This window comes from Macrobrachium rosenbergii, chromosome 34, assembly GCF_040412425.1.
Source record: "Macrobrachium rosenbergii isolate ZJJX-2024 chromosome 34, ASM4041242v1, whole genome shotgun sequence".
Classification (NCBI taxonomy): Eukaryota; Metazoa; Arthropoda; class Malacostraca; order Decapoda; family Palaemonidae; genus Macrobrachium; species Macrobrachium rosenbergii.
In genome coordinates this window covers 7958239-7984521 of record NC_089774.1, presented here as the reverse complement: position 1 = coordinate 7984521, position 26283 = coordinate 7958239, and the positions used below count along the sequence as shown (strand labels likewise).

The following is a 26283-nucleotide window of genomic DNA, read 5'->3' as shown; positions in this document are numbered from 1 at the left end:
TCCCACGCCCGGGACCCGGCGGTTAACAGATGGTCGCATGTAGAAGGCTTGCAGCCAATTATGGAACTTGTATGCCCCTTGCTTAAGGGTCAATATCCAATGCCCCCCCTTGACATACCCTCTTATCACCCTGAATATTTTTTTTACCTTCATGTGGCTCACATACGAAGCATTTTTCCCAAACTAAAAACAGGTCGTTTTTTTATATATATATTCGTGGCTTTTTCGTCTTTTTGGATTAATTTTTGTGATTTTAAGGGCAGAATTGAAATTGTAATTGGTGGTCCATACTTTGAATATATTGTCTATTATATTTTGAATTGTTCTAGATATTGGAATGAGATTTTACTGGTCTAAATGAATTAATTCTTTAGCAAAATTGATTTACTTTTATGCCATAAAATTACCAAAATAGTAATCTCATATTTATAATTGATTGTTTTTTGCTTATTTATACATTAATAACATTTTATGAAAGGGATATTCGTATTTATGTTGACTATATATACATACATATACATATACATATATATATATATATATATATATATATATATATGCGTGTGTGTGTATCTCATGCATAAGCATAAGGCCACTCCCACACATGGTCTAGGAGGTGGGCAGGGGCAGCCCACGCCCACCCCCACAAACCCCACCCATCCCAAACACTACATCATAGATAAAGTATTTAACACAAGAAGTAGAAAAACAATGGGTGATGCTCTCCCGTTACTCTCTCTCTCTCTCTCCCTCTCTCTCTAAGGACACATGTCGTCAAGATGGTGCTGCAGTCATTCTTCTCCTCCTCGTCTTCTCTCGCTCTTCCTTGGAAGAAGAAGAAGAAGAAGAAGAAGAAGAAGAAGAAGAAGAAGAAGAAGAAGAAGAAGAAGAAGAAGAAGAAAAACTCTCAGCATATTTTTCGTTCAGTGAGTCACTCTTTTTTGGGGGTTTGTCATTCATGATTCTATGTTTCCTCTCTCTCTCTCTCTCTCTCTCTCTCTCCCTAAACGCAAAGAGAGAGAGAGAGAGAGAGAGAGAGAGAGAGAGAGAGAGAGAGAGAGAGAGAGAGAGAGAGAGAGGTAGTGTTCTATCAATGGACACGCGAGATTTTTTAGTAGTAAGCATTCGTCAAAACACAAGTAGTAAATTATAAAACCTCTCTCTCTCTCTCTCTCTCTCTCTCTCTCTCTCTCTCTCTCTCTCTCTCTCTCGAATTAGTCTCTTTCTCTCTCTTTCTCTAGATTCTCAACAAAGAAAACTGACAGAAATAGAATATTCACAACAAAATACAAGTCTCGTAAGATGACGTACCATCAGGATTATCTTAAAATCTCTCTCTCTCTCTCTCTTTCTCTGCCCCATGCATAGGAATCTCGAACTCTCTGTCTGTTTGTCTGTCTGTCTGTGTCTGTCTGTGTGTGTGTGTGTGTCTGTCTCCGCCCCCTTCAGAATGAAACGCAGTAGCTCCCATAAGTAACAGTAGTCGTGTTAATGGACCTTGTCTCTGAACATTTATCAACATGATGCAACAGAAACACATGTTTACAGAAAATAATAAAAGACCAAAAATCAAGGAGGGGTCCTCTCTCTCTCTCTCTCTCTCTCTCTCTCTCTCTCTCTCTCTCTCTCTCTCTCTCCGTGTGAACACAGCGATGTCAGGCACGTCGGTCAAGAAAACAAATAAGAGAAGAGAGAGAGAGAGAGAGAGAGAGAGAGAGAGAGAGAGAGAGAGAGAGAGAGAGATTTCAAATACGTCTACTACATCTGAATCTTCATGCCTATGATGCATTCAAACGCAATATCTTTTTAAGAGAGAGAGAGAGAGAGAGAGAGAGAGAGAGAGAGAGAGAGAGAGAGAGAGAGAGATTCAAAATAGTCTACTGCATTTGAACTAGAATCCTTTGATACCTATGATGCATTCAAACGCAATATCTTTTCAAGCAAGAGAGAGAGAGAGAGAGAGAGAGAGAGAGAGAGAGAAACCGACCTTTCAGACTGACGGAACGGATGACTAAAAAGGAGGATGAGCAGGAGACGGGAAGGAGGATGGAGGATGGAGGGAGAAGGAGGATTGTGGCGGGGTGTGGGGGGAGAGGGAAGGAGCGACAAGAAAAATGAAAGAAGAAGAAACAGCTTCTAGGAGAAGGATAGGCGGAGGCACTCACTAAACAGCTGGAGACGCTCTGCAGGGGGTAAGGAGACAGTGCCAAGGATGCCCTCGAATAGGATGCGAAGGATACAGGCGCGAGAGGAGAGGAAGGATGAAAGGGGAATGAGGGAAAACGAGGATGAGAGGAGAGACAGAGAGTGACAATATAAATCGAATGTTTCAAACCAAAACAAATCTAAATGAAAGGACAAGATTTAAGCTTTTGAGGAATACGGTAGGATGAGGATTTGGGAGAGAGAGAGAGAGAGAGAGAGAGAGAGAGAGAGAGAGAGAGAGAGAGAATTGAGGAAAATGGGACAGGGGAGGGACAGGGGAGGGTGGGGGGGGTTGAGAAAAACTGACGAAAGGAGGCTAAGGTCAGGACTGACCAGAGGAAAATGGTTCGAGTGGTTGGCAGGCCAATCCTGGCCTGAAGGGTAGTGCCGTAAGATGAGTTTGGAGAAAGGAAATGTATATTGAGGAGTTCTGTTTAAACACACACACACACACACACATATACATACAGTATATATATACACACACGAATCCGTAATTGTCACAATGACAGTCAACTAACTTACCCATTCTGCTATCTAGAAAGCCGAATGGGTAAACCGACTATTTATCACTGTATCTAAACCGAAAAATCCGGACCAGATGCATATATCAGGCATTAACTAATCTGTGGACAGTACCAAGAACTAACAGGATTATCTTAATAAACACTCCTTTCAAGATAAAGAAATCTGGATTAAGAAACAAACAAACGAAAAGTGGTCAGTCCGGCCAAGAAAATGGGACACAACGAGCGACATACGAAATTACCCCGGTGGAAAACTCCAGTTCAAATTAGCACAAACTGGAGGGTCTCGGGATATGGTCGCCAATCCGTTAGGTGACACCTCTCGAAGACCAGGAAAATCGGTTGCCAATCTTCCAAAGGACAGGTTCGTCTCGGATGACTGGGCCGAGTTTAAAGGTCCATGCTAGTCGTTTTTAGCCCCTCTCTTGCCTTAACATATACCAGGATTTTGGGCTGGTCTGTAGCCAGTTCATTCTAAACTGAGTACCAGGAAATAGAATAACTTTTGAAGGAGAGAGATAAGTTATTCTACCTTCAAAAGAAAAAGAACAGGAATCCATTACTTATTCCAAAGTGGGAAATTCCTGATGCTTCTGATAAACGGGAATCGTCCAATATCTAAAGATACGTGGATTGAGTTATTTGAGTTATTCTGAACTGACATTCTTGGGAGGTGCAGGAATCATTATTCTTAAAGGGAACAGGAAGGACATTCTTTGATGTCACATGAATAAAGTCGGATAGGAAAGATCAGGCATTCTTGGAACACGGAAATTTTTCAGTCTTACAAAGAATGTGATATAAGAATTCTCCGAAGACACGAGACAGACTTTTTTTGAAAACGAGGAAAATCCAACATTTTTAAAAGGGTCAGGAATCATGTAAACTAGTTAAAATAAAACATTCTTAGGACAAACATACCATTCTTTATAGAAGGAATCCGTATTTTTAAAATGGAGAGAATGGTACATTCTTAGGGGGAAGAATGATCATGTAATATTTAAAAGAAAAGAATAGGACATTCTTGGATAGCACAGGAATCACATAATCTTGAAAAAGAAGAGAAAAGGGAATTCCCGAAAGGAACAGGAATCGGTCCATCTTTCAAAGAGAACAAAAGGCCAGTTGTGGACCTACGGACTCTGACCAACCAACAGAAATGAGTTTTCAAAGATACAGGAGACTTGTTACTTAATACGGCTGGCGTAACGTCGTCAAAAGTGGAGAATTTACACAAAATTACAAGAATGATAAATTAAGATTCTTTCAGAAGGTTGTTCAACAATCTAAAGTAATATAAAACAGCCATTTTAAATGTGTCGAGCAGTTGAAAAGAAAAGAATTTATCATTTTTCAAACAGAGAAGAATAATATATTATCTTTTAAAAGGAAAGGAACGTGAGATTAAAAAAAAAAAAAGTTATATCAGGCATTCGAATAATGCAGAATTTTCCCCCTTTACCCACTGACAGAGAGAGAGAGAGAGAGAGAGAGAGAGAGAGAGAGAGAGAGAGAGGATACATAGGTGTGCCAACACGAAGGTGTAGAATTAATGTCTTCCTTTAAGAAACAAGTGTTTCAAGTGCTGCTTATGCAGCCACCATAGAGGGGCCCCTTTTAATCAAACTCCTCTCAGGATAAAGAAAAAAAAATGGGCAACAACGAGTCATCTGTAGACACAATTGAAAGGACAAGGATACGACACAGCAGCCTCCTTCAATTCGATCAATTGGCGTTATTGTCTAACCTATGGTGCGGCTCTCCCAAGAAATGAGCACAAAACGCTCCCCTTTGTCTGAGGCTAAACTGCCCTTGTTCAACTGCTTCTTCTTCTTCTTCTCAATATCTTGTAGAACTCCTGCTCCTTCCTCTTCTCTTTATTAAAAGTCTTGGGATTATCTTCTTCTTCTTCTTCTCACCATCTTCTATATCTTCTCTAGCTCCTTCCTTTTCTTGTTATTAAAAGTCTTGAAATAATCATCATCATCTTCTTCTTCTTCTTCTTCTAAAGCTTCAAGGAATTATCGAATGGTCAGGACCCTTCTAATTATTGCTCGTTCTAAAAAACACTTACTGTTTCGATTCAGAGGAAATTTGTCATCTGTGCTCAAGTGGATTCGTAACTAGGAGTCACAAAAGTTGCAAGATTAAAATGGTTGCAAGAAGTTTTATTTGTATCATCATTTACTGTAAGAGTTTACCATAAATTGCCTTAGAAACTGAATTAAGATATACGCAGTTTTATGTAAACATGTATTCTATTTATCATTTGGCTTCTTTAAATTTTTCACAGTGAAAGGGGGTCACTTTGTAAAAATGCCAATGCATAATAAATACTTCTGTACACTTCTGCGTAATATCGTGACAAATAGAACCGTATTATCATAATCATTCATGTCTTTATGTCAAAATCATGACCAATATAACAAAAAATTAGAAAACTCAATAAATGACCCCATAAATAGAAAGAAAATTTTTAACTGAACACAATAAAATAAAAGATTATTACGAAACAGGAATACGAGGATGAAAACTAATATAAACAACAAAAACAAACGCGAGAAAACAAAAGCAACGTCATTACTGTCTTGCGAGAGACCCGCGAATACTTGACAGTTTATCGCCCTATCTTAACAACCAATGACTCAAGGAGCATAGGACACGAGTTCACCTTTCTAAAGTGGTTGCTCGGTCGAGACGAGAACTCGGGAAGAATATCTTGTTATTTTAACCTTATTAGTATTACATGCACGAATATATTTAAGAAAATAACATGGAAAAACATAAGACGTCACGATGAATAATAAATGAAAGAAATAACAGCGAAAGGAGGAGAATAAAACGAAGAAAAGGGGAGAGTGTTTACCGGCCGCGTTCACTAGCCATTTGCCGTCAACCGCAGGACAGTAAAAAGAATAACTAGGTGCGTTCCTTAGCGAGGCGAATGGGGCCGTTTTTAAGACCGGCCGGATAACCGTAAAAATGTTATTTTGTCCTGGTTTGCCGTTCCTTCACATGTGTTGCGTGGTAGGAAAATTATATGTTTGTGTGTATATATATATTGTGTGTATATATATATATTTATATTATATTTATATATATATATATATATATATATATATATATATATATATATATATATATATATATATATATATATATATATATATTATGTGTATATATATTATGTATAATGTGAATATGTATACAGACAATATACATCTCTCACACAAAAACAAAATTTTTAACACTGATTCAGAAATTTCCAGCTTCCCTCTATGTTCCCAGAAATAATACAATCGATTATGCACCTAATGATTATGAATCCATATCTATCACCGTCACTCTTCGCCCGTCTTTGTTCTCCAAAACAAAATTAAAATTACTTTTACTGACAATATTTCCTTATCATTCTTTCTCCTTTTACACTCGAGAAATAAAGTATTCCAAAAAAAAATTCGAGAAACGTAAACAAAAGTGAGAATAAAGGAGGAATAACAAGCGAGAAAACGCAGGAGAGAAGTGAGGAGTGAGGAGAAGTTTTAAAGAGGGGTAGAAAGGTCCTGAGGGGAATCCTATGGCATTTTCGGGGTCCTAATGAGAAGGGAAATATGGAGAGAAAGATCCCGGGTTGGAGAGGAGGGGGAAAAAGTGGATAATAAAATGTCATAAAAAATAGCGGAGGACGATATAAGAGGTAATAATGGTCGGGGGAAAAAGGGTAAGAGAGAGAGAGAGAGAGAGAGAGAGAGAGAGAGAGAGAGAGAGAGAGAGAGAGAGAGAGAAATGTTAGTTTTCACAGTAAAGAAGGAGAAGATGAAAGTTTAAGAGAATGAGGAGAATGAGAAGGAAATATTATTTTTCAGAGAGAGAGAGAGAGAGAGAGAGAGAGAGAGAGAGAGAGAGAGAGAGAGAGAGAGAGAGAGAGACTTAAAATTTACCAATACATTAAACAATGCTAAATTCATTGTCTGTTATATGACTAATTCATAGTTTAGAATAAATCTATTATATCTCATAACGATAGATAGATAAATAGATAGATAGATAGATAGATAGATAGATAGATAGATAGATAGATAGACATTAATAAAAAAAAACATTAATATACTTTCTCATAACAAGTGGAAAGGCTGCCTCATTATTGCTGCGAAAATCCTCTCTCTCTCTCTCTCTCTCTCTCTCTCTCTCTCTCTCTCTCTCTCTCTCTCTCTCTCTCTCTCTCTCTCTCTCAATCAGATTCTGACTCTCCAGCAATATAGACAAGCCATAAAAAAAGATATTTGGCAATTGCTTGAAGGCATATGTCAAACTACACACTTTCATTAGTTTATTCTGCTCGTTGAGAGTCATTGGTTATTACATATCTTGCTTATCTGTGTGTAAGATTTATACACACATACATACATATATACATACATACCCTGTGGCTCTCTATAAAGGTTCTGAAACGCATGCCCAAAAATACCCCGTCAATACCCAGGTCTGACTCTGCAGTACCGCCCTTGCAATAAGATGTCATATACCCTTGTCCGAAAGACTTTGTCACGTCAAGGAGAGAGAGAGAGAGAGAGAGAGAGAGAGAGAGAGAGAGAGAGAGAGAGAGAGAGAGAGAGAGAGAGAGTCATAAAAAAGTACTCTCTAATTAGAGAACTTTGTACTATTATAGTGGCTATTCTTCGTTTGCTCACCAACCCAAATACATTATCAATGGGCATGACCCCCAGCCCCTACCCACGCCCATTATGAGGTCATTGACAAATCAGAGAGAGAGGGGGTTGACTGTACAGGGGCATGGGGTAGGTGCCCAAACGTTGCTGGGGGGCGGAGGGGGGCGAGATGAGCTTACTATCCCTGTTTTGCATTGTAGTAGTTAAGGTTCATTCAGAATTATGAGTAATAATAATAATAATAATACTAATAATAATAATAATAATTTTTATCATGAAATTATCAATCATAATAAATATATGAACCTATAACTAACTTTTATTTATAGCCAAAGTTTATAGGGTTATAGCTAACTTTACAGACACAAATCATGTTTGACATAACAATCAAAAATTAGCTTTATATCCTCAACTGCAAAGATTTATAGCTAGTTTATATCCTGTTTAAATCATCTTTAGACATTTGGCGATTCAAATTTACAACCAACACTATAGATAACAATCAATATTCCATTTACATAAAATATAATCATTTTATAGCCACGATTACAGCCTTGAAAAAAGGGCCAATTTATAGCCCATATTATACCGCGCCACAATCCAACTCTACATGAATCAAAACTAGCGATTTATAGCCAAAATTATATCCCACATAAACCACCCTGACTCTTACGTAAAAAAAAGAAAAAAAAAAAGGCCAATTCATACTTAACATTATAACCCCTGCCAAAACCAACTGTACAACACCTCGGCCCTTACCAATTTATAACCAAGATTGTATATCCCGCCAAGAGCATCATATCTCTGACAGTTCATAAATGTCTGTTGGTGTTTGTCTGTCAATTTTTTAGGAAGAGGGGGGAGGGGCACTCTCCCCCCACCTCTCTCTCTCTCTCTCTCTCTCTCTCTCTCTCTCTCTCTGTCATCTCTCTCTCATTGTCATCTTGATCTACGACAATCTCGCCTTTGGATCATTAAAGGCCCAGTTAATCACCTGTTGGCACGACGTGTCTTAGACTTCGACTCTGAGCTTTTTGTTTTGTTGCTTGTTTCGTTCACTCTTATTGGTTCTGCTTTCCTTTATTTTCTCTCCTTTCTGCTTCTCTCTCTCTCTCTCTCTCTCTCTCTCTCTCTCTCTCTCTCTCTCTCTCTCTCTCTCTCTCTCGTTTATCTGTTTCATCATTTTATTGGTATATCTTCCGTTTTAAGAAATTTTTTAGCATATAATTATTTCCCAGTTATTTTCACTACTCCGGACACACACACTCTCTCTCTCTCTCTCTCTCTCTCTCTCTCTCTCTCTCTCTCTCTCTCTTTCATCATTTTTTAAATATCTTCCGTTTTAAGAAATTTTTAAAAATTCAGTTAAAAACATATCAGGACTTATGGTCTCTTCACTGTCTTCATCATTCTCTCTCTCTCTCTCTCTCTCTCTCTCTCTCTCTTTCTCTCTCTCTCTCTCTCTCTCTCTCTCTCTCTGGAGAAAAAAGCCAGCTTCAGAGCATGTCGACAAGGGCGTGGATGGGCAACAGACGACGCATAATCTTGATGAGATACAAGAAGACGTTGCAGCACTTCGTGGATGCTTGTTCTCCAAACATTAGGGCGAAACACAAAAGGGAGAGAGAGAGAGAGAGAGAGAGAGAGAGAGAGAGAGAGAGAGAGAGAGAGAGATATGATGAACGCACCACAGGGACCGTAAGTGTTGATATGTTTTCGTTACTTTCTTTTTGGCTGCAGGTAATTTTAAAGAGAGAGAGAGAGAGAGAGAGAGAGAGAGAGAGAGAGAGAGAGAGAGAGAGAGAGAGAGAGGGAGAGAGAGAATGCAAGTCAAGGACATTGAACAATTAATGTCAGAATTGATGATGCAAGAATTGAATTGATTGATTGGTTAAATTAGTTGAGAGTAAATGCAATAAACGATGGAAGAATGATAGAATAAAAGAATATAGGTGAAACTACGGAGACAGAAGGCATAGGAGAATAGAGAATAGGGGCAGAAGAAGAAAGGAAGGTAGTTTGATATATGCAGAAGATTAAAAAAGAAGAAAAATGACTACAAAAGCAAAATGCATAAGATACGACGGTATTTTTTTTAGCCAAAACTCCTTTATGGAAGTAAGATGTCAAATGTGGTTTCTAAAGTAGATCATTAGGAAAGATGTTTCAGAGTGTTTTGAGATGGTTTGGTCATGTGAAAAGAACTTAGTGCGTATCAAATAACATGAAGGTTAGAGGTGCAATTTTGGTAAATGGGCGAATGTACTACTGATCAATCCTTGAACAAAGCTAAAACTGTTATTTCGTTTTATTCTGGAGCTACTCATTAATTAGAGAAGAAATGTATCAATATATATATATATATATATATATATATATATATATATATATATATATATATATATGTGTGTGTGTGTACTTACACCTACTTACATACGAGTAATGTTACCCATAAAATTCTAATTCCAAAGGTGCACCAAATTATCACAAAGTGTAACCCTATCATCAAAGTCTTTGTTTTTATTACGGATCAAATAAATTCTTGGCATCGGATTACATACCTCCTATAAAGAAACAAACAAAAAACTGAAAAACAAGAGAGGCTTCTATTTGTTGCTTGAAATACTCAAGAGTGAGGGACAGAAATAAATGAGGAGAATTTAAGGTTTTTCAGGACTAGTTCGCGAGTATTTTTAATCATAATGTGGGTGTGCTTTCTCTCTCTCTCTCTCTCTCTCTCTCTCTCTCTCTCTCTCTCTCTCTCTCTCTCTCTCTCTCTGTGTGTGTGTGTGTGTAAATGCATCATTATGGACACAAAAAAATGCTTTCAAACTTGCATTAAAACGTGTAATTTATACAATACGTTTTGTACCTATACACATACGTGTCACGTTACAAAGGAAGATTATATGCATGTGCTTATTAATATTAATATCAATCTTTCATTTACATATGCCCATAAATAACAAAAACCTTAGTTTTCATTTTTTTTTTAATATTCGTCTTCACCTCAAACTCTACTAAGGTACTCAGATGGCACCGCGTTTCTCCTTAGTCTTTTTTTCCTTCTACTCCATTTTCTTCTTCTTCTTCTTCCTTTTTTTTATAAAGAATTATGGCCTTCAGTTTAACCCTCTATTGACTTCGACGTAGGTGCCGAAAGGGTGAAATCTACCTGGCTGTAAACTCCCTTTAAAATATGAGAGTATCTTGGATACACAAGTGATAGTTTGAGTACAGGTAAGCACTGAGCATGTAAGGCCATATCTGTACTTTGTAAGTGGAAGGAGGTAAAATATATTAACTTCTTTGTAATTTTTTTAGTATATTACTGTATACAGGAGATGAATGAGTCGTTTGCAGGTCAGGAGAAGGTTGTGGAGGCCTGTTAGGCAGACTATGATGCATATACCTTTTGCAATCTACAGGTGAAGGCATACAGTGCATACAGAAGGCATTATATAGGTCAAGACAGCCAACTACAGGTGAGAGTTTGCTTTGAAGGGTATCTGTAATGTAGACTGTAAACTGGTGAATCTACAGAACCTCTTAATTGATATTTGTACCAGTTTTGAGGAACCCGTAAATATTTGGACATCAAAGAAAACACGAGGTGATAATTTCAAGTCAAAAGAAAATAAATGTTAATTAAGTTGAAGTTAAAGGTAATAAACCATAATTATGTTGAATTCAGACCAAAACAAACTGTGCTTTCGCTGAAAGTCAAGGGAAATTCAAACTCGAACTCTCTCTGATAGAAAGGAGAACGAAAGCCAAGGAATTGGAGAAAGCAAGCATAGGATTAGATCGCGCGCAAACCGCACACACACACGCACACACACACACACGCGCACGCACGCACACGGGGAGGAGAAGGTCGCTTGTGCTCGCTCGCGCACAAACAAATGCACAAACGCAGTGTAAGTATCCATTTATAATCGTGTTTTTGGCGGGCTTGGCAGTTCCCGCCTGTCGGAATGTTCGCGCCACGGCTGTTTTTTGCTCATTAACGCGGGAAGCTGTCACGTGTAATTGGCACAAGAAAACGCGGGAAGCGACACTATAGGAGGAAGGCGCCCGGGCGAGGGCGCCCGGGGGCATTTTCAACCCCTTGGCTGGTGCTGGGGTTGAGCCCCAGGGGAGGGAAAGAAAGTGGACAGGTCTCGAGAAGTGAGAGAGAGAGAGAGAGAGGAGGACTGAGTCCCAGGAGATGAGAAGAAAGTGGACAGGTCCAAAAACGCTGGAGAGAGAGAGAGAGAGAGAGAGAGAGAGAGAGAGAGAGAGAGAGAGAGAGAGAGAGAGAGAGAGAGAGAGAGTGGAAGATGAGCCTGTTGGCAGGTCCGAGAGCAGAAGTCCAAACTAGGCTTTTAACATGAGGCCATCTAAATTTAAACCAACCGAACTGATATATATCTTACCTTACAAATTCTGATGTTGCCAAAGAATATTCCCAAAGAAAAAATTGAAAAATATACAAAAAACTAATTCAAAAACTGTATGTATACAGTCTGCTGCTGCGTCTTAGTGAAACTGACGCCTCTCATAAAGCCCTAAGTAAACAAATATCTGACACAGAATAATGCATGAATAAACTAAATGAATAAATTCTGGTACACTATCATCATCCACCATCTCGCAGAAAATGGGAGTTTCTTTCTTCACTGTTACGCGAATCTCATTATACTTCATCGCCCTTTGAGAGAAAGTCAGTCCCTCTTTCTCTCTCTCTCTCTCTCTCTCTCTCTCTCTCTCTCTCTCTCTCTCTCTAAATGATCATTATGTTCGCCATCAGTCACTCTCATCAAGAGGGCTCCTGCATACCTTTCTTTATTTCGTACATAAATTAAAACCGCAAATCAAAGGCCTTCTCTTTTCTACCCCGACATCAAAAGGCGATGGGATGACCAAGTAAAAACCCTGAGAGAGAGAGAGAGAGAGAGAGAGAGAGAGAGAGAGAGAGAGAGAGAGAGAGAGAGAGAGAGAGAGAGAGAAGCTAAAATATGACCAAGTGAACACGAGAGAGAAAGGTCTTTTTTTAAGTATCTAATTGTCTATTTTTGCTCATTACCAGAGAGAATATCGTGACTTGAGAACTCTGTGTATAAAAAAAATAAAGACTAAAATTGGTCCATTTAAAATTGGCAACACACATACACACACACACACACAAAATGGACGAGCAAGTCCAAAACTTGACTCCATTTAAAAACATCAAAGAGCAGGAAAAACATTTAACTGAACATATTCTTCTCATGTAGAATATTTTTACTTATTTTTTTTAAATTACTGAGAATTTTGATAACACGCCTGTTTGATTTATTCTGTCACATAAAGACGCACTCAAAGATGGATGTCATTATTACTGAAATCTTTTATTTTATCGTTCTACCTTTCCCAGAATGCTAGGGATTGTTTGATGTTATTGTTAATTATTTTGGCGAGTTTTGAATGACTTTAAATTCCACTGATAATATTCTTGCAATGTTTTGCTAATTTTGAACGAATGACTAAATTCTGTGAGGAAATAGTTCAGCAATTCGTTCATTCTGAAATTCCATTCGCAATACCCCACTCCTGATTGACTAATTTTGAAAAAATACACGAATTTTAACGGAAAAACTTAGTGTGCTAATTTTGAAAAGCAACTTAAATACCGTTGACAAATTCCTTCAATAACTCTGCTCATTTTAAACAACTCGCTCTGAACCCTGCAATAAACAATTAAGCCCAAATCTGCCCGAGATTAGAACTCGCGATTTCCTAATTAGAACACTTCCTTATCTAGGGAGTCACCTTCGCGAAAACGTCGGGTCGAGATTACAAGATACAGCGATCAGACACTTCCTTGATTTTAATGTAACTTCAATTTAAGTGTCGCGATGTTCTGGGTTTTAGTGTCGAAGAGTTATGATATTTCGTGGCTTTTAATCTCTTCATAAATATATTAATTTTGCTGGTTTAATCTTGCGGTCATCAGTATTTTCAGGAATTTAGTATCGTTCTATATTATTTGGTGAAATTTAATCTCGTGATATACTAGAATTTTAAGCAGTTTTTTTGAAAACTAATATTTACAGAAATGTCAAAATTTACTAATACCTTCGATTGTTCAACATTTTAGTGTAACATTTTTTTGTTATTTTCTAGCGTTTGACCTCAAACAATGCATCGTTTTCTGGCTTCTGACCTCAAGCCATGTTAACGTTTTCTAATCCCTGACCTTGAATATAGTGAAGAATGTGAAAGCTTTCTGTCATCAAATCTTGAATCACGATATCATTTCCTTACGTTTAACCTCGAATCATATTAATATTTTCTAACTTTAAATCTTGCGAGACGTCGTTTCTGATTAAAACCTCACTTGACAATAAGATACCCCAGTTTAAAAAAAACAATGGACTTATTTTATTAATTTCTTCACCTAAAGGTTAAAGGTTAATCACATCTAATCTGAATGCTGTGTCCCCATCCTGGTAACTATAACCTCACAGAGTATTTCCTTAACTGGGAAGATAATAATGTTTCTAATTCAAATGGTGACTTCAAAACACAACACCCGTATGCAAATTAGCCTAGAAAACCAGGGCAAGAGAGAGAGAGAGAGAGAGAGAGAGAGAGAGAGAGAGAGAGAGAGAGAGAGAGAGAGACGGGCATAAGGTTCGAAGCAGCGCTCCCAAACCCACGGAAGGGACTAGGCAGCGTTGCCAGTTCTCGCTTCCGAGATAAGAGTGTTTGTCCTACTCAATAAAAATAAATCCCTAATTAGCTGGACACATTCTTTCGGTCGTAAACTCGGGAATAGCCCCTTCTTTTCACCCCCCCCCTCTCTCTCTCGCCCCCTCCTCCATACTCATTTCGTCCTGGCCAGGGTCTATTTTTACACCCGAAAATCTCTCTTTTTCGAAAAGGACTGGCATATGACCTGTCGTGATTTTGAGAGATACGCGTATGGGACACGATTAGGCTATGAATTGTGTGTTTGTATTGTATTGGTAGAGCTGCAGTGAGATTTTAATTATCTTGGTCTTAGAAGATCTGTACATTATATATAAATTATTTCTTAAAAAGCTAAAATTATATTATATATATATATATATGACTGAAATATTTTCTGTTACAACAGAATTCCATCAAATATAAGGAGCCCAAAGAAATGCCAAAATGTGGAAAATAAAGGCTACATTTCAGAGACCAAACTGTCTCTCTCCTCAGGCAAATAGCTTGGTCTCTGAAATATAGCCTTTATTTTCCACATTTTGGCGTTTGCATGGGCTCCTTATATATATATATATATATATATATATATATATATATATATATATATATATATATATATATATATATATATATATATATATATATATATATATATATGATTTGAATTTTTAAGAAATAACTTCATGATTCAAAATGAGAATATTTAAATGCATATGCAGATTGCATGATTAAAATATATTCTTCCAAACAAAATACATATTAAGACATTCAGGAGACGACGACCTCTACTGACAATCCTAATAAAAAGATAAACAATACCCTAATGAGGAATATAATGGCACACCTGAATACCCACGCAAAAACGAAATACCCATGGGGCCAGGTATAAGCACCTGTATCAATCCCCAGGGGCAATATTTAGGGCCTGGGATGACACTCTTAGAGCTCCCTACGCCCCAGGGGAACATAAGGCAGCACATCTGGGGGTCCCAGGGAGGTCCTAGGGGCATCCCTCCCCCCTAGGAAGCCTAATGAGGGCAGGTAAAGCACACCTGAGACCCCTAATTGTCCCTGTCCACCGGACCAATTCAGCCTCACGTGGGGGCCACTGACAGCCTTTGCGTTGCTTCTAGAGAGAGAGAGAGAGAGAGAGAGAGAGAGAGAGAGAGAGAGAGAGAGAGAGAGAGAGAGAGAGAGGCACGAAGACCACCCAGGTGAGATGGGGTTGAGTGAAGTCTTCTTGAGCACAAGACGTGACGAGCAAGCACAGGGTCGTCTTGTTCCGAACCGCTCACCGGATTGCTCGAGACATATGGAAAGGGGGCGGAATCCCTTTGGGGAGGTGGGAGAGTGTTTAAAGGCGCCCTTTCAGTCCTCTTTAAGAGGGAGATTTACGCCGAATTAATTCTCTTTTTCGATTGCCAAAACGAGAGAGAAAGAGGGAAAAACGTGGGTGCGTTGTCTTTAGGGGGAAGATGAATTCGACTTTATAGATAGAATTTGTGTATTGTATTTTATTTTATTTATAAAACTGCATCAATGCCAGAGTGTATTTACTGAATACAATTGTAAAAAATTCTCTCTGTTTTTTGTACGAATTTTTTTTACGTCAATAAAATTCTAGGAAACATTTTTAATCTCATTTTAGTCTTCCAACTGATATAATAATTCAATTGATATTGTCTACATTTCTTGAAATATTTCTGCCAAATCTATATATTTTAGAGACTCTGAACTATATTCTATATTTTTCCTTTACAAATAAAATGGAATCTTATGGAAAATGATAGCCCAGTTCCATAAATTAATTATAATAAATTCTACTGAGGAAATTATCTATTTCCTAAACTACAAAAATAAATCCTGGTTAAAAATAATGGAAAGTCATGGATAGAAATATCTATGACTCAGCAGTAACAACCAACTCTATTTCTCAGAAGGTCTAGGCTAGAAAATACATTAGATTGCCCATTACACTTGCCTCCATATAAAAAAAACTACCTGAATTCCAATCAAAATGTCCCAAGAAGAAATACTCTTGATAGCTTGACCATTTGATTATAAGTGGTTTCTCTCGTGTGTAACTTTGTCCAAGACAATATTCGACGAACCCAGTTAACTTAGAAGCCTACAACTTTCCAAGAAGATTTTGTCTTAAATCCCATGATATTATTTCAGGGAAAGAAGAAGAAGAAGAAGAAGAAGAAGAAGAAGAAGAAAGAAGAAGAAGAAGAAGAAGAAGAAGAAGAAGAAGAAGAATTTAACAGAAATAAACAAGAGGGGAACAAATAGCTCCCGAATACAACACGGAATTAAAACTAACGTCGACCTTATATAAAAACACACACACCTGTGCGAGCTCTCTCTCTCTCTCTCTCTCTCTCTCTCTCTCTCTCTCTCTCTCTCTCTCTCTCTCTCTCTAAACGAGCAAACGACGGCGCAGCAAGAATCTACATAATCACGAAAGACGAGAAAGAGAGAAATTGCTTGGCAAAAGAGCCAATTACTTTGCTCTTAACTGAAAATTGGGTTAGACAACACGTGTGCAAACACAATATAGAAACAAAGACAGAATAACAATGAAGTGTATTTAGGGGGTCAGTACGTCCCATTCAACAAAAAAACAAGTGAAAAATGTCCCGAAGTTTCTTCGACGCAATAGAGTTTTCTGTACATCGTATAATCAAGGCCACCGAAAATAGATCTATCTTTAGGTGGCATCGGTATAATGCTGTATGAGATGCGGCCCATGAAATTTTAACTACGGCCCGGTGGTGGCCTATCCTATATCGTTGCCAGGAGCACGATTATGGCTAACTTTAATCTTAGGTAAAATAAAAACTACTGAGGCTAGAGGGCTGCAATTTGGTATGTTTGATGACTGGAGGGTGGATGATCAACATACCAATTTGCAGCCCTCTAGCCTCAGTAATTTTTAAGATCTGCGGGCGGACAGAAAAAGTGCGGACAGAAAAATGTGCGGACAGAATAAAGTGCGGACGGACAGACAAAGCCGGAACAATAGTTTTCTTCCACAGAAAACTAAAAAGGCGTTTTGTAAAAAAAATTTAAATTTAGTGACTGAAAAACTGTCAGTAGAAATTTTTGAAGGAAAATAGTTTCAACTCAGTACTTTATTTTAATACCCAATTGGCAAAGACAGCTTCATAGAGTGCTAAGAGTACTTTCGAGAAAAGAGAGAGAGAGAGAGAGAGAGAGAGAGAGAGAGAGAGAGAGAGAGAGAGAGAGAGAGAGAGAGAAGGCCCTCACAATGACACTAAATAGACACCCTCGTTCTGATGATAAGTTGCGTCATATATTCAATGTCATAACGACCGCGTCAAAAACATTTGACGAATGGGAAACAGGGAGTGGTGTATGTAGGGGGAGGAAAGAAAGGAGAATATGAAGTGGAGGTTGTGTATGGGGTGGTGGGGAAACCACCTCATTAATGTTAGAGTAATGTCATGGTGTTTTGATTGTGAGTGATGTCGTATTGGCGTTCGCCATTGATATGTGATGGTGATGTATACCTTTGTTGGGTTTGTTTATTTTTGTGCTTCCTTTAGTATTTGCAGTTTTTAAATGTGATAGATTTCGTTTCTTTAAAATGACAGGTAATTGATATATATATATATATATATATATATATATATATATATATATATATATTATATAAAAAACAACAATTTGCTTTCAAATTTCATGCAAACAAACCAATAACAAGTAAATTAAATTTCTAATTTTAAAATCTTCAATATATATATATATATATATATATATATATATATATATATATATATATATATATATATATATATATATATATATATATAAAATATTGCAAAAAACAATTTGGTTTCAAACTTCATGTAAACAAACAAACAATAAATTAAATTTCTAATTTCAAAATCTTCATTCAGTCTTCCAGTCCAGTATCTCAAAACCTCTGAGGTAAACAGTAAAAAAAAAAAAAAAAAAAAACTCAATCTTAACTGCTACAAACCTTGACAAACCACGTTCAACAAGCCACGGGTCACAAGGAGCCCCGAAACCCCACCAGGGACCTTCAGAAACATAACCCCACCAGTCAAAGCAGTGCCGGCAGCAGCATCTTACAAACGCACACTCTCCTTATCTTAGACCTTACCTTTCCGAATGTCCTGGCGTAAGTTCCAGTGAGGAGAGAGTGGAATATGATGATGGTCTCGTCCAGATCCCAAATGTACACTCTCTCGACTTTGTTTTCCGGGTCCGGGGATGGGTTTCCTCGCCTGGATCGGCCGTTCCGGGCTCTGGACGCTGTAAAGGGAATAAGACAAATGTTGAGAAATGAGAAGAGAGAATTAAGGTTGAGAGAGAAAGAGAGAGAGTCTAAAACCGAGATGAGAATTCACTGTTGGAAAAGACAATGATGTTTAGAATATAATACATAATAGTGTACGTAGGCTGGCAGAGAGAGAGAGAGAGAGAGAGAGAGAGAGAGAGAGAGAGAGAGAGAGAGAGCACCAAACATGAATAATCATTACTCCACTGAATGTTTACCAATCTTGACCTCGACGAGGTAATCCTCAACACATATTCCCAAACCCTCAGTATCCCAGATTCATTAATCAATGTATACCATCAAACCCATATGACCTGGACGAGGTCACCTCCACCATACTGGGTCGACACGACCTGACCTTATTTCGAGGGGAGCACAGGAGCCCCTAGGAACCTCCGTGAACCGAACGGAGGAGGGAGAAGAGATTGAGGCAGTTTTGGGAATTAGCAAAGAGAAAAATATAAGGAATTAGGGCCAGAGGGCAGTGAGCGTGTATGCAACTAAAAGGATTAACTAACTTGAGGAAATTAAGGTCAGGGAGGGGTGAGGAAAGGGGTGGAGATGTGGGGGGGAGGAAAGTGAGGGGTGAGGAGTGAGAGTGGGGAGGGGGAATATACAAAGCAGGTTTATAGTTTTTCAGAATTCGTCTTCTGTGACCTCTGACTCTTGCAAGTTCCAAGTGGTATGGTTAAACTTCTAATAATAATAATAATAATAATAATAATAATAATAATAATATAATAATAATAATAATAATAATAATAATAACCAATGAAATTAGGTTATAATAAACAAATCTTTAAAACATTGTGAAATATGTATAAACAATAAAGGTCGAGAAAAAATTTAAAATATACAATAAAAAAACTTTGAATTGTATACTGAATTAAGGTCGAAAAATATAACAGATTACAGATAATTGAGATTCATTATTATTATTATTATTATTATTATTATTATTATTATTATTATTGATGAAAATCACATTTATGCAGACATGCATTCTCACTCACTCTCATCCTCAGGTCAACAGCCACGACTGATTTTGCTATAAAAGAGACCAAAGTTGTTTCACCCCCGTGGGATCGATCTATGGCATCTATCTGACGTCTGACGGAATATTTGATCTAATATCATTAACCCACTCCACAATATCACATAAAAATTTACATCTCATTTACATATTCATATACAGGTAAGAGATTTCGGGCTGAATCTGAACAGGCTTCAAAAACGGGGCAATGCTTTCGTAATTCCGTAAGTAAATAAACCGATTACAACTCTAAGGAAAATAACAGCACGTGCGACAGAATCGTAGGCTATTTAAAGGGTTTCCAATCCCCACTCTCTCTCTCTCTCTCACTCTCTCTCTCTCTCTCTCTCTCTCTCTCTCTCTCTCTCTCTCTCTCTCTCTCTCTCTCTCTTCACTCTTCCCCCAAAACAGAATTGGAACCTGTTTAGTGGTTACAACCCCCCAACCCCATGCTTCTCATCTATTCTATTCTGAAGGATTCCTCTTCTTCTTCTTCTTCTTCTTCTTCTTCTTCTTCTTCTTCTTCTTCTTCTTCTTCTTCTGCAAACTTGTGCTCTAAGACTTCAGGGTCTTCCAGTTAATCAGCTCTCGACCCTAAACATAAACTCTATGAAGCCTTAAAAAGCTTTTATAATCGAATTTAACTTTACGAAAACCCTTTTGAAGGGTGGGTTAGCGGGGGTGAGTAAGGGAGGAGAGGGAAGGGGTGGGGGTGGGGTGATTTCGAAATTATTTTTCATTGCTTTCGAGAAACCGTATTACCAAGGGGGTAATCTCTCTCTCTCTCTCTCTCTCTCTCTCTCTCTCTCTCTCTCTCTCTCTCTCTCTCTCTCATTTGCGTTGTTAATCCTTTATGAATTCGGAAGGAGCGGAAGAAAGGATAAATGGAAGAATATAATCTTGAAAGAGAAACAGAGATTGAATATAGCTCTTAAAAAATATAAAAAGTGAAGAGAGAGAGAGAGAGAGAGAGAGAGAGAGAGAGAGAGGATAAATGAAAGAATGTAATCTTGAAAGAGAAACAGAGATTAAATACAACTCTAAAAGAGAAATGATAAAAGATGGGGGGGAGAGAGAGAGAGAGAGAGAGAGAATGGAAAAATATAATCTTTAGAGAAACAGAGATTAAATACAACTCTAAAAGAGAAATGATAAAAATGAGAGAGAGAGAGAGAGAGAGAGAGAGAGAGAGAGAGAGAGAGAGAGAGAGAAGAGTTCACCCCAGTGACACCGGCGTATCAAAATATTGATAATGAACGCACCCAAAGGAAAAGACAATATTTGCACGTCTTCGGCTGAAGAGAACCGCCCCTATATACAGTCCACCAGTCATTGATGTCATGTTGATCGTGCATTTTTTTTTCTGATCGTTTTCAAAAGCAGTTATTAAAATGTTCTGACTGGCTTCTGCCAATTTGGGCTCCTCTGGGGTACTTATTTGGAAGGTTATTGAAATGCTGGAAATGACGAGGCACTTAGTTTAAAAAGTTTGAGTCTTTTTATAGTTTATTTCAAGGTTTATAGATTCTGGTAAGTGTACAGATAGATAGATAAATAGATGGATAGATAGATTGATAGACAGATAGACTTTCAATTACAATAGTCCAAGTTGAAATGCCTTCTTGCCTAAGTAAATAAAAATATCACAATCAAATAATATAAACAAAATCTGAATTAAGACTGACGAAAATTTGCTTTAAAAACACAACTCTTCAAATCCTTGCTTAACTTCCAATATACCTTTGCAAATACTTAAAACATTTGAGGAATGTGTTACCTCGTTTCTTAACTTTTTCATTATTTTTTTCATTAAATTACACTTCATTTAATAATGCAACACTCACCTGTATCCTTTAATGGTGAGCTAGGACTGTCGACTCCCTGGAAATTTGTTTGATCTGAAATGTAACGTTTTCAAAATTAAGTGAAATCTGTTATTTGTATTTGGATTTATAAGCAGACAAAGGACAAAATTATCGTTCCATATTGTTTTTTTTCTACTTGATTTAATAATATAATATCAGTTACTTGTAAAAAAAAATTATGAAACTTGGAAAAATATAACATTTTTGGGGGACTGGGGAATTTGAAATGTCGTGTTTTCGAAAGCAATTAAAATTTTATTTGCATATTGATATTTTTAATTCATAGAAATCGAGTTTAAATTAGAGATCATTTTCTTCGTGAATTGATAGTTTTATTCACTAGAACATTGAGCAGTTATTTTTTTAATAAGAATTAAAAAAAAAATTCAGTATCGTCTTTGTTTGATTCACGAAAAGTTACATTCATCTATAAAAATGACTATTAAACTAAAAGAAAATACAATGATCTATTTCAGTTAGTATTTACAAAAGCCCTTAAACATCATTTTATGAATCTTATAAAATTTGTATGAATTCATTATATTTCCCAATATCTTAGTACTAACCAAGACAATGCAACTTAAATTTCCATGTCTGGATATTTGATAAGCTAAAGTTATCAGGTACAGTTAAAAATTACCCAAATAATGTATGTATAAATTTAAATCCTTGTACAGTTCAGCTCCTTCCCATATCTATCTGACGGGGCATTTAAAAAGTAAACCAAATGATTCATGATTTATGTAATTACTTCCTTCATAACTATCACAGGATGGCTGTTTTCAGAAAGATATAATTACCGTCTAAAGCGTTTGTAACCAAGTATAAGCTTATAACACAATGAGCTGGGGTGATCTGACAATGTCTCTTGATGTCATAATAATATCTTGGCTGTCTTACTAGCTACCAACCTGAGAAAGCATCCCTTCTAAAGTATGGTCCATCAAATTATTTTTTTACGTTCGTTTGCTATACAAACTACCAAGCCACAAGAGTACACAACCCTAACGTCTTCTCAGATGTTAAGTCAAAGGAACCTATATTTACAGCCAAAGTTCTATTTATTCAATTATAGTCGTGCTACCTTCAGAACCCCAATCCTTCAATAGATACCCACCCACACACAAGCAGAGTAACTTTCCCCATACATACTGCTAGCAGACCATATATATTCTTCTAGTTGATATCACCAAGCCTGCCACAAAAGATAGAGACAAACCAACATTTTCCTGCATGATAAAAAAATATTTACCGGGGCAAAGATGCCAAATAACCTAAGAGAAAAACACTTCCCCAGGCATGTTCTGTCAGTGGAAGATAGCTGCCCAGTCAATGTCACCCTTTTTTATCCCTTTGTAATACTATCCAGTGTCCAAAAATGAGCACAAGCAGACCACCCTCTCCTACCTTTGATCTGTCAGTGGGGCAGGGTTACCTACACTTAATTTTTGCCAACCCAAATATAAAAAATCTAGTCAGTCATCTTTTACCTGTATCTGTCAGTGGAGAATTTTCACCTAGCCAAAGTTGCGAGACAATAAAAAAAATTATCCGCATGTGATCTGCCCATGGAGCATATTTATTTAGCTTATGTTACCAGCATCTAGAGGAAAATTAGTATCAATCCCTTTTCTATTTATGATCCATCAGTGGTACAAACTCAAATAGTAAATGTTGCCAGCACTTCACAGACAACAAAATCATACCATCCTTTCTCTACATAGGAGTTGTTTGTGGAGTATATTTAACCACTGGATGTACACAATGTCCCAAAAAACAAACAACCCTTTCCCATTAATGAATCTATTAGTAGAGCCCAGATTTCTCTATAAACAATCTTCCAGTGGAGCATATTTGACCAGTAAATTCAGCCAACACTTTACACCCCACAGAAAACACAAACAAACCACCTCTCTCTACATATGGAGCATAATTAACCAGTGAATGTAGGCAACGTCCCACACAAAAACAGGCAAACAAACAAACAACCCTTTCCCACATATTTAATCTATTTGCAGTGAACGTTGCCCTTGTCCCGCAAAAAAAACACAAGCAAACCACCCTCCCCAACATACGACCTGTCAGCGTAGCATATTTACCTAAGCACGGATCTACTACATTTGCTTCCTTCATTTTGCCATTGCTGGCACCTGCGGTAGTCGTCAGATACCTACTGTCAATAGGCAAAGCAAGTTGGTACGTGGTAGGAGTCGGCGTCGTCGGAGCTGCGGAGGCCAGACCCGAGGAGACTCCGTTGGAAGCCGTTGAGGACGCCGTGGAGGAACCCATGTAGCCGGCGTAGCCCTGGCTGTAGTAATAACTGCCAGCTGCTGCTGCCTGGCCGGCATAAGCTGCCGCGGAGTAGTAGGCAGAGTCCAGCCCCTGCAGAGGGAATTGTTCGTTAAAACGTTGCAGGGGATTTTTAAGAGGAAATTGTGTGAGATGCAAGATACAGTTTGGAGAACTAATCTTGGTGTGACGATGTTGTCTTAAGTGCAAGTAATAAAACTGAAAATTTAGTAGAAAACAATTATGGTAATAATGACAGCAGCTAATAATAACAATAATAAATAAAGCCTTATATTCACAGTAACAGTCTGAACGGTTCGCCATCTGTGACTGGAAAATCTCTTATCAGAGGAGTTTCACCCTTTTTCAGTTTCTTGCTTGCACTACATTTCCAAAGCAATCTCTCTTTTGGAGTTAACTCTACTGCACAGAAATGTAAAGGCAACATAATCAATTGCTGCTTTAGATGTATAATCAATGGATGCCTTAGATATATAGCGATCACAGAGGACGCCTGAGACATGACAATAGCAAAGGAAATGGCATCAAAGACCCTCTAACTCCCCAGTTCATATGTGAGGTTACGTAGTCCACCATGTCTATAGTTGGACAGCTTTCTATTTAGATAATAAAGATTCTTAATTATGTTGTTTTACCACAACAACAGCAACAGTGAATTAAAGCCAACATTATCAGAAATAGTATTTACATTGTGTCCATAATTAACCCATATCTTAAAGATTGGAGAACTCCATCTTACCTGTTGCGTGGAAGTATAATTTTGGGTGTTGCCTGAGGCGAACGAGGCGTTATACGAGGTGCCATAATAGGGATTCTGACATGCTTGGGACCCGCTACTACTGCCGAAGGAGCTGTAGGGGGCAAGATAAGAGGCTGCAGCGGATCCTAGGGTACTCGCGGAGCCCAGGGACCCCGTGGAACCGAGACAGGAGGATCCTAGGGTGCTGGATCCTAGTGTGGAGGTGGAGCCTTTTGTGCTTTGGTTGAGGCCTCTGCTCGTACCTGAAGGGGAAAGAATTTCGTGTCAGGAAGGAAAGAATTGAGCCAGTGAAGAAGAAAGTCCTTAGTGAATTTACAGAACAAATTTTTGCAAACATTTCGACACATCAGGTGTCCTCCTCAGTGAGATAAATACAAAAAATACTTTTCATACCTAAGAAGGGACAATGTCTCAAAACTATTTAGGAAAACATATACTATTTCCAAACCTTCTGATTTTGATTTACATTAGGAAAAAGTATCTATACTGTAAAAAGGACTTACTGAGTAAGTAGTCTGTGCCATAGGAATATTGAGAATTGGGCATGGCATTGTAGAACCCTGCAGGCTGCATATACGAATTACCTCCGTAAGCCTGCATTGTGCTGAAAAGGAAGACAAGAAACAATGTTAGTTATATATAAGAAAAATCAACCAGTTGTTAATAAGAGATATTAAGGGTAATGTGATAAGAGAACGTAAGATATAATTTTCCTAGACAGTAAACAAAGAAATCTAGAGATAAAATAATTAGTCCAGTCGTTTATCAACAAGAGAAAGTTGGCATTTCGAGGTAAGAGAGAACAACCAGAAAAATAAGAGAACTTTTTCGAAGGAGAAAAACTCAATGTAATCACATATCAACAAGAGAAAAAAAGTTTTGTACTGATGAAGGACTTATAAAATTAAATAAAACATGAATTTAACGTCCTTAACAGCCAAAGGTGTAAAAAACTACTTTTTCAAACGCAATGTACCTCACTGTATTCATTTTTTCTGTGTTCAACTCACATAATGTACCGGTATTAATATCACGTCTAACTAATAAGAATTATGAACAGTAAAATGCATAGCAATTTAACATAAGAATTATATAATTGTAAGTGCCATTAATTTTGATTGGGGACACGTACCTTAGCAAAGCCTAAATCTTCTAGTTGCCTCAGATGAAATCCACAATTAATTTAGTATATTCCAATAAAATTAATTGCCAGTGGGATGAAAATAAAGAAGGCTGAACAAAAGCAGAGACTCTTTCAACTGACTCAAGGGTCTTGCAGACCTTACCTGGAGTACAGTTGCTGAAGGTGTGACGTGGAGAGATCGTGTTTATCTGTGCCTGCTGGAGTGTAAGGGGGCAAAGCTTCAGTGAAAACGTCAGTCGAGGGGTTCACTGGTTCCCCCTTCACTTCTGAGGAGAAATTTCAAGTTGGAGTTAAGATGAGACTCAAGAAATTTGGTGTGAATGCGCATGAGGGTATGGGTACAGAACTGATAGTTAATGGACCTTGTTGCCTGAGGTTCACAGGTAATGACTATGATTAATTGCTTTTTAACAGGGAAGAGCTCACAGGTGACTAGTAAAAGGGAAATAGCACCCAGGAAGATCTCAGTGTTTATGTATTGTATCACTGAATCGTTATCTAGTGCCACTTGAAACTAATTTAAATACAATTTATTTTCTCAAGCAAAAAACTAATTAACACAGCCACTACTGGCTTGTAAAGTGTCTCAGCAACCATAAGAGATACTGGTAATGCTGTCTACTGAGAGCAACAAATCTCAGCAACCCTAAGAGATACTGTTATTGATATTTTCTGAGAGCAACAAATCTCAGCAACCCCGGCAGAAGCAATAATTACTTGGGGCA

The 26283-nt window shown here is 37.7% G+C and overlaps 1 protein-coding gene across 17 annotated transcripts in view; it reads right to left on the bottom strand.

Annotated features, from left to right (window-relative positions):
- The window catches only part of eya (eya transcriptional coactivator and phosphatase 2), a 226846-nt gene that overhangs the window by 11412 nt on the left and 189151 nt on the right, over positions 1 to 26283 (bottom strand). For 8 of the 17 annotated variants that reach the window (XM_067133813.1, XM_067133816.1, XM_067133812.1 and 5 more), the window contains 6 exons: positions 25701 to 25824; positions 24918 to 25018; positions 24394 to 24656; positions 23519 to 23726; positions 21324 to 21377; positions 18270 to 18421 (listed from right to left, as the gene is read on the bottom strand). In XM_067133813.1, the coding sequence (XP_066989914.1) occupies positions 18270 to 18421; positions 21324 to 21377; positions 23519 to 23726; positions 24394 to 24656; positions 24918 to 25018; positions 25701 to 25824 (902 nt within the window). Of the gene's footprint in view, positions 1 to 18269; positions 18422 to 21323; positions 21378 to 23443; positions 23727 to 24393; positions 24657 to 24917; positions 25019 to 25700; positions 25825 to 26283 lie in introns of all 17 variants that reach the window. The other 9 variants (XM_067133810.1, XM_067133809.1, XM_067133811.1 and 6 more) reach the window with 3 other exon arrangements.